The sequence below is a fragment of the Alosa alosa genome, chromosome 2, assembly GCF_017589495.1.
Source record: "Alosa alosa isolate M-15738 ecotype Scorff River chromosome 2, AALO_Geno_1.1, whole genome shotgun sequence".
NCBI lineage: Eukaryota > Metazoa > Chordata > Actinopteri > Clupeiformes > Clupeidae > Alosa > Alosa alosa.
This window is the reverse complement of record NC_063190.1, coordinates 23816365-23825720: the sequence shown is the minus strand read 5'-3', so window position 1 is coordinate 23825720 and position 9356 is coordinate 23816365. Positions and strand designations below refer to the sequence as shown.

General features: G+C 40.5%; 1 protein-coding gene across 3 annotated transcripts in view; it reads left to right on the top strand.

The window, feature by feature from the left end:
* Positions 1-9356, top strand: part of LOC125309271 (integrin beta-7-like) — a 14955-nt gene continuing 5599 nt past the window's right edge. For 2 of the 3 annotated variants that reach the window (XM_048266090.1, XM_048266073.1), the window contains exons 1-8: positions 1-85; positions 4254-4353; positions 6258-6337; positions 6872-7061; positions 7216-7386; positions 7657-7898; positions 7989-8144; positions 8604-8699. In XM_048266090.1, coding sequence (XP_048122047.1) covers positions 4290-4353; positions 6258-6337; positions 6872-7061; positions 7216-7386; positions 7657-7898; positions 7989-8144; positions 8604-8699 — 999 coding nt within the window. In that variant the 5' untranslated portion in view covers positions 1-85; positions 4254-4289. Of the gene's footprint in view, positions 86-3759; positions 4354-6257; positions 6338-6871; positions 7062-7215; positions 7387-7656; positions 7899-7988; positions 8145-8603; positions 8700-9356 lie in introns of those variants that run through there. The other variant, XM_048266082.1, reaches the window with a different exon arrangement.

Sequence of the window (9356 nt, the reverse complement as noted above, 5' to 3'; positions counted from 1 at the left end):
CTGTGCTGCGGTGAGCATGGCGCTTTGGTAGATCTTTCCTTTTACGGCTCATTTTCGTGTCACAGTAAAACAGGCCACGGTGACGGTGAGTCAGGCATTTCTCTGTCAGTAGTTAGCGACATACTATGTAGATTTCATTATTATTTAATTCAAATCATAGCTAAAGTTTAACATTATGATTATATTATTATAATTTACATATTATGTTTAACATAACATGTAAGTGACTTTTTATAGCATGGGTATGTGTTTGTGTGTGTGTGTGTGTGTGTGTGTGTGTGCGCGCGCGCGCAAATGTAAAAAATCTGTATTAAGTAGTTATGTGTTTATGATCTTGTAAAAATGGTAAAGTAGTTCATTTGGTAATACAGTGTAATTCATTGATACAGTACAGTTTATGATTTATTAACAAATATCAAGTAAGAATATATTCTGTCTTTGTTTAGCCGCAAAAGAGGAAAGTTCTTACAAAATTCTGATCTGATTAATGTATTGTGTGCATATTTAACAAAATAACGGTGCATTCTGAACAATGTATTATCAAAGGCTCCATCTATAGCGCCAGCGACACAGCCTGTGGTTTAGCATTTGCACACATGTCTAGCACAAGTCACATTTCCTTCCTGTTTCGTGGTTTGATTGTTTTTCACAGACTTTAAACAGTCTAGAAGCTACATATGAGAACCAAAATTGCTTTTAGTCAGTGTATACTGTGTACAATAATAAATGTGAACCAACCATGTTAAAAGGTTTGTTTTAAGATAATGTAAGGGGCTAGAATACAATATCTGTTATGTTGCGTGGTGTGGTGTGTGTGTATCGTATGTAGACACAGGACCAAGTGAAATAATAATCTGATTTAAAAAATAAATCAGCGCTAAGTTTCTAATGTTAAGAAACTCGGACACAAAATTTAGAAACCATTTCATTTTTTACCAATGATGATTCACCAATCATTTTTTAGTTAATTTTCTGACCAACCCACAGTACCACAACAGGTCTGAGCGTGGAATATTGAAGGAATCGAATCTTCTCCTGTAGTCTATCTGATCTCAAAAGGCCTGTGAATGAGAGGAATACACAGCAGAAACAAACCTGATAGATAAAACAGACAGTTAACTCAAGGCAACATAGGTACACAAGGCTGTGTGTAGTTTTTGTTGTCAAGCTGCTGCTGTGGAAAGAAATTGTTGTCGACAGTTCGGCTATGGAAACTTGTGATGTAAGCGTTGTACAGTCTATGGTTTTAACCAGAATTTTCAAATTGAATGCACCGAGGCCTACATGAACAAACCGCTTATGAAGAGTTTTACCACTTAACATGTAGGGGAGAGGGAAATTAATATGAGACAGGAATAAAACTTATGCATACAACAGAAGTTCAGGATATGTGTTATCAATTGAAACCCAACTCAAACAGACAACAAAATAAATAAATAAATAAATAAATAATATAAAAAAGTTTGTTTATCAATCTATGAAAATAGTAGCTAACCAAAGTATATTTTAATGTATACAATAATTATTAATAATTCTGTCAATTGTGTTGGTGTTGATGCAATGTCCAACCAATACTCAACTTATTTGTGTACAGTTCTGAGCACGAACACAAATGTTACAAATATTTCTACTTTGTAACCAATGACATCAGTAATCATATGCCATATATGCAGAGAAAATGACAGACTCTACATCATCCACCAGGAGGAACACAAAACCAGGTCTGCTAGCACCTGATTGTGGAGCCCTTGTTAGTTTTTTTTCTGTTTATGTTACATGACAGCTGTTATGCAACATCTAAATAGGAAATATAACACTGTCTATTTTATTTACTGTAGCAAATAGTTATTTAAAAAAAAAATCTCAATTTGCCCCACAGTGCTTAGCAACCCAGGGCTATACTGTACATATACTGTATGTACTGTTATTGTGCTTGAGAAGAAAGATGATGTTTAAGAAAGTTGTGGTGTCAGTGTGTGAATTAAAGAGGCCTCACACCATCACTTGTCTTGCTAAGGTCAGAGGCTGAGGCGAGCTGTGGATTTAGCTCTTGTTGCACAGCAGCCATAGACACCAGAGGCATTTGCAGCCTTTAGATTGAAAGTTCTTCTCATTTAAAAGTGATGTGCATTTTCTGTTGTGACAATGACATCTGAACAGTTGACAACTAAATAGGGAACTGTATTAGTGTCTTCTGTACATACAATAAAACGTATTCATACAACAGAAGTTTATTATCAATTGAAACCCAACTTAAATAGACAACAAAATTGGCATAATAATAATAATAATTTAAAGAAGTGAGCGTATTGTTGCTCAACTGACTTGTTTATCAATCTAAGAAAATAGTAGCTAACCAAAGTGTATTTTAACATATAATAGAATTATTAACAATTCTGTCAATTGTATTGGTGTTGATACAATACCCAACCAACACAACTTATTGTGTACAGTTCTGAGCACACGTCACAAATATCTGTACTCTGCAACCAATGACATCAGTGCTATGTCAGTACAGAGAAGATGACAGACTCTGTCATCTACAAAGGGGAACACAAAACTAGTTCTACTAGCACATGATTGTGGAGCTCCTATTCATTTTTCTTCTGTTTAAGTTACATGACAGCTGTTCTACAACATCTAAATAGGAAATATAATGCTGTTTATTTTATGTAGGCTACTGTAGCATTGTACCAAACAGTTATATACATTATATATAAAACTTCATAAACCATCACCAAGGTTCTGTCTTAAAGTGCTTAGCAACCCAGGGCTATACTTTTGCTCATTCACATCCACATTGTCTGGTCATCAACATTTTTATATCGCCTATCGTTTACCTTAAATAAATCACTTTTGATGTAAGACTGATAATATTTTTCTGCAAAAATAAATTTGACATAAAAAAAGGTTTTAGCTTTGACAAAAAAATGCTTCGCCTCCACATGGGTCTTTCTTCCACAGAAGGTCACATGAGAAAGATTGTATATGGTTTCCAAGATACAGGTGGTGGTTCAACATATCAACAGTCTCATCTTAATCCTGTCACTGCTGTCTTTTTTACAAGAGAGTGTTCTTTTTAAACATGTAATCATCAAACATCTAATCTCTGAAATGTACTGACATGAAATGAGCCAGCCATGTGTTGTATGACATGTTTTAAGAAACCTAGGATTTTACTATGAACTACTGTACAAGTTCTGTGGTAGATGCTATGCATGTCGGCTTGTGCTAAAACTGTATAACAGTTGCTGTTTAGTTGACCTCTGGGGTCATGAAGCTTTTAACAGCAGTCTAATAAAAAGTAGCAGGCAGCTGATCAGTGGTTACATGTGTATGACATACAGTTCAACTTCTGGGAAGCTGTTTCTCAGCTATTATTTCTGCCAGCGGTTTTGTGTAAAATGACCACATTCTTCATAACTCAGAGCCAGGGCAATACCAGGGCAGGCACATTCCTCTTTATGGTTATGGTTATGGTTACTTAGCAGATGCTAAGTCCAAAGCCACTTACAGAATATGAGCATTAAAATAGTTAACATGTACAGCTAAAAAGCAAAAAGAATAATACCAATGATATCAATAACAAAATCAAATAATCTACTTCACCCTTCGTGCTACCCCTTGTGGTCTTTAACCCTTAAAGGTGTAGGTTTTTGAACATTCTAAATTCCGCAACAATTGAAGGTTCTAAAATTCTATGTTGAATTCAATGAACCCAGATATTCTTTAGAATGTTCATTTCTCAACATTCCCGTCACACCGGTGTGACGGTACTCCTTTAAGGGTTAATATGACCTTCCTACATATCAGTTCCCAACTGAAAGAAGACACCAGTGTAATGCATGGTAGGGATTCTAATCAGGAGCTCAACCAAGAACTACACAGAACACACCAATGCCTTAAGCAATAAGCCCCGAGAGCCCATGGGTTCCACTGATTTTAGAACAGCTAAGGGGCATTGTTGGGCACGACGCACAAGCGGAAGGGAACTATTTTAGTGTCTTCTATAGGCTACATACTTTTGTCCTTGGCAAGATTTGTTTAAAAGCTGAAAAAGAGGAAAAAGTGTGTGAAGTGATCAATAATATGATATCACTGTTTTTAACATGCCTTCTTGACCCTTGACTTTTCGTTTTTGACAACAAAAATGACATACTGTAGCCCATCTAAAAATGACATACTGTAGTCTGTAGTCTTTATTCTTTAACCTTAACCTTTTCCTAACTTTAACCTACTTTCTCTTTCTGTAGCATTCCCACAACCCTCTGTCCTTTTCACCAACAAGAATGCAGCAGACATGGTTCATGGTGATTGCTATTCTTTGTTGCTTGGGACCGAATGACACACTGGGTGAGTTGTTTATCATAATATCATAACATTGTATATCAAAATTGTATGGTTAGGAATAGGCTACAGTTATCTGAAGGAGAACATGAAATGTTAACCAATGGGAAGTCATTCTCAGATGACGTCATCAATCTGAACCAATCTCTAACCACCCGTGTTAAGGATTTTTTCTGTGAGGCCATTGCCCGTAATAGGCGCATCGTGAACAACCAGTCCTTATTTACATTGTAAAGTTGTTAATTCAATCAGGTGCAGAGTGCTGATGTGGCAGAAGAGGATTAACGTCTCATGCTCTCCTTCAGAGATCCCAAGTGATATCCATACCTTCTCTATCAGTCCACTGAGTTCACTCAACGTTAACCAATGGGAATGTGTATACCACAGTGGCCATGATGGACAAAGTGTCCACAAATGAGACTCACCACCAGGGTGTGGCACACACATGGTTGGTAGTTGTAAGCAGAAGCCAACAACACAGCACAAGCAGAATACTGACGAGTAGCCAACTAGTGTGTTGCCGTCGTGTAGCCACGTAGCTTGCTGGCGCAGGAGGAACACTCACTGGCGCGAAGCTGAAAGCACAGAGCAGGCTACTGACGTAGGCTACTAAAGATGTCCAGGCTGTAGAAGTGGGCGAAGGTGTCATCTGAAGCCCAGCTCGCGCTTAAGCAGATCTGTTCAATAGAGATTTCCAGGCTGCCCAAGATGCAGTCACACTGCTGGTGCCCCTGGTTAGTGGAGCATGTGAGGCCTCAGGTGTACCTCACAGTAAAGTGGGTCACAATCATTATTGGTACACTAATTGGTAAACACCTGCCATTTAACAGAGTATAGAGACAGTGTAGATGGTGCACAATCACCTCAGTGACTGAGGTGTATAGCCCAGTTCTCAGAAGTGTCACCTCGTTCAGGGGCCAGGCAGTTAGATGCCTGCTTGCGGGTGCTGGGTGCCATATTGAGGCTGGCACCTGTGTTACTGTAGGAGATCTCTGCGCAGGGGCACTGCTAGAAAATTTGGGCCTAATTCTGGCCCCCCCTCCCAACAATATAGAAAAAGTGCTGGGCAAAAAGTGCTGGGCCCTTAGAATCATCCTAACCCCCACACACCAGCGGCACCCCTGTCTCTGCGTGCTGGCAAGCTGCCAAGGCATCAGCCTGAAATCCGACTTCCATAACTGGGTTGGCCAGTGCAGGGAGATAAGGATCACCGGCGGCTATCTATCCGAACTCTGTCCAATAGCGAGGGGCCTCTGCTTTGATAACGCATACAGCCTATACTGCCTGGGCCTCATAGCAGGGGAAGAGCAGTTCAGTTTTGCGTAGGGGACGTTTCTAGTTGGTGTAAATGCACAGTGCTCTCACAGGGTTCGGCTACACACCTGTAGTGCTCATCTTTTCGAAAACCTGCTTTTGCTCTTGCTTTGCTCTTGCTTTCGGATGAGGGCCGAGATGGGAGAGAAGCTGGCGAGGCTCGATCAGGGGATGCAAGGCCCTACTGTAATGGAGCTAGAACCCGCTTGCTGGATTGGAGGCTTCTTTCTCCGTGAAGCTGAGGATCTTCGTTATCTTTGAGGAATGAAAGATGACTGGTGGTTTTTCGTGGTCAATGGCCGACGAAAAAAATCCCATTGGTTTAGATCGATGACATCGTAAAAAGAACTACTTTATACCCCCACCTCACCATATCAAAATTAATCCCATTTCAATGTCAATCATGATTTGAATAAGAAAACTGACAAATATTGACCTAATATGGGTACTTGTGGTGTGGTGGTGGTGGTGTGTGTGTGTGAGTGTGTCTCTGTTAATTAATCACTGCTAAAAACTGTGTCTATGTCTGTGTTTGTGTGTGCGTGTGTGTGCGTGTCTATGTCTGTGTTTGTGTGTGCGTGTGTGTGTAATTCTAGGTATATGGCAGTCTTGCCAACCACAGCCTACTTGTTCAAAATGTTTGAGAAGTCCTGGCTGCGCATGGTGTAAACAGAAGGTGAGATCTGTTATTAATAGCCATGCTGGGCACCTCTTAAATACTTAAGTTTTCATAATAATAATAATTATTAATTATTATTATTATTATTATAAGGTTATCAAGACAAATGTGGTGCACCCACTGAGTGCACGCTGTACAGTGCTTGCTCTGTGCAGGATTAAAGCTGCAGTTGGCAAGATTTTTTTGATCATATTCACTGAAACCGACACTATGCTCCGATAGAACAACATAAATCAAATTTAGAAAAAAACCCGCACTTCTACCTTCACCTAGAGCCTGTTATTTGTTTTGCAAAAATCCACAGCTCCCGGTTCGTCGGGTCCAATCAGAGCAGGGCTGTGTGAGATCTGACTGTCAGTCACAGTCTGGTGCAGTCTGGTACGCACTGACGAGCACAAACTCGATGAGAGGGTGCTCGGTGGTAGTGGGGGAGGGGCATGAGAGTTGTAAATATTCAACATTTTGGCCAAGCCCCCTCAATCTGTCAGACTTGCCTACTGCAACTTTAACTGAACTGTCTGTGCCTCTTAGGTCTTCCTCAAGTCTGGAGAGTCAAATGAACGGCGATGTGATTCGCCCGAGTCACTGAGAAGCAGGAAATGTGAAAATGTGATCAACCCTAAATCAGAGATGGAGTTCCGGATGGACAAACCGCTGAGCAGTGAAAAAGACGATGTGATCCAGCTGAAGCCTCAGTCCATTGAGGTCAAACTGCGGATAGGTCAGAACCACAGCATGTATTTCACACACACCTCTTCACATTACAGTAACAACAAATTAATCATACATAAAAAAGTAACAGTTTTAGCTGTGTCCAATTTAAGGTGCACCAGAGAAAATATAATTTCCTTCTTGCCACTTCCTGCTCTTGACAGGTCAGCCTGAAGAGTTTAAAGTGTTATTCCAGCGGGCTGAGGGCTACCCAATAGACCTGTATTACCTGATGGACCTCAGCTTCTCCATGAAGGATGATCTGGACAAAATCAAGAACTTGGGACAGGACATCCTCACCACTCTACATTCTTTCACCTCAGACAGGCACATAGGTGAGAGAAACCACAGGCACCGAGACACACTCCATGTAGTGTACTTTAAACCATACAAGTTTTTTTTTACTGTGGAAGAAGCATTCAAGTATAGCTAAAACAGAAGCTGTACACTCCTGCATATTAAACAACCTTTCAATGAAATAGACTGAATTAGCTTTGTGTCTTTAGCCATGTTTTATGCCAACTATGTTTTAACCATATTTATGAATTTGAGTATGAGTGCCTCTATTATATTGTTCTTTCAAAGACTTTCCCGTTGTTTCCAAGGGTTTGGCTCATTTGTGGATAAGGTGGCACTGCCGTACGTGAGCCAGCAGCGCTCCCGACTGGCCAACCCATGTCCCAGTCGCATGGAAAAGTGTCAGCCAGCCTTCAGCTTCCGGAACATTCTCCCTCTGACCAACCAGGCCAAGAGGTTCAAGGAGGAGGTTAGCAAGCAGAACATCTCCGGTAACCTGGACTCGCCAGAGGCTGGGCTGGACGCCATCATGCAGGCTGCCGTCTGCCGGGTATGGAGGTTAAAAAATCACAGCAATCACAAAAAATATCACAGTTGAGGACACTTCTAGAACCCTTCTCGGTTTCTCCTCTCTCTCAAGAATGAGATTGGATGGAGAAATGTCACCAGCATTCTGGTCTACACGTCCGATGACACCTTCCACATGGCGGGAGATGGACGACTGGCTGGAATCTACCGCCCCCATGATGGGCAGTGCCACCTGGATAGCAAGTCTGCCTATGAGGGCACGCTCCAGGTGAGATGATGTGGCCCCAGGCTGTCAGGCTAAGCCTAAGACAAGGCACTCACACGGATACTCAACATTGGCAACATATTAACCAGGATTTATGAATTGATTTTAAAGTATAATTTTGTTGGGCTTTTATGCCTTTAATTGACAGGATAGTGGAGAATGACAGGAAGTGAGTGGGAGAGAGAGTCGGGGTGGGAACCTTTTACCTGCTGCTCTGTGCCAGGGTATACAATCCTCATCACCAAAAATGTGCCTGATTTGATCAATCGCTACAATATAGATAATATAATTTCGATAATAAGGTACTCTCAAACAGTATTTAGTCTATCACATGAATTATGATAAAGAATTGTGCTTATTAATCTATTAATGTTTGTCTGTATCAGTGTCTACCATGTAGGTATTTAAATATTTAGATATATCCTAACATATGCATATGGACACAAATTTGTGTTTGTGTAGGATTATCCTTCTATAGGTCATCTCTCGACGGTTCTTCAGAGTAACAATATGCAGCTCATCTTTGCTGTGACTGAGGAAATCTACCCAGCATACAAGGTCTGCTAACATGCTCCCCGCCTACACACACACACAATTTATATTCTATTTATATTTAACCACAAACCTTCATAATGAAATGAATGTCAGCTCTGCGTTTGGTGAGATACCCAGTTCACCTGTGATGAAAGATTATCTAATGAGACTGTGACCTTCAAGAGCATGCATAAACTCTACCCTCGCTTACTGTAGTATGATGTAAAGATGGTCTGTTGGCGTACATCAGTGGTTCTCAAACTTTTTCTGTCATTCCCCACTTTGGAGGTGGGGAATTTTCAAGCCCCACCTGATAACGTTAAAACATTTTTATTAGAGGGGATGCATCCCCTCTATTGAAATCCGGGGACTTCTTCTTATTATTTTTCCTTTTACCTTTTTGTGCACGCTATTCAGCTCAAAAAACTTAGCATTATTAAATTTGATTGAAACACCGTTTCGTAGATCTTCAAGGCTTTACCGTCCTATCTGTTTTTCATTTTTGAGAAGTTTATACTTTTTGAGATATTTGTAATTAAAAGTGTATTTTTCCCCCATAGACTTGAATGGGTGCTGTGATGTCATAATAGAGCCAGCTGCTCGTTAAGTAGTTTTCAGAGCAGCTCCCAGGCTAATCAGAACACTGGCACAGGTGTCACCCGTGAGGACTCCAACTGTCTC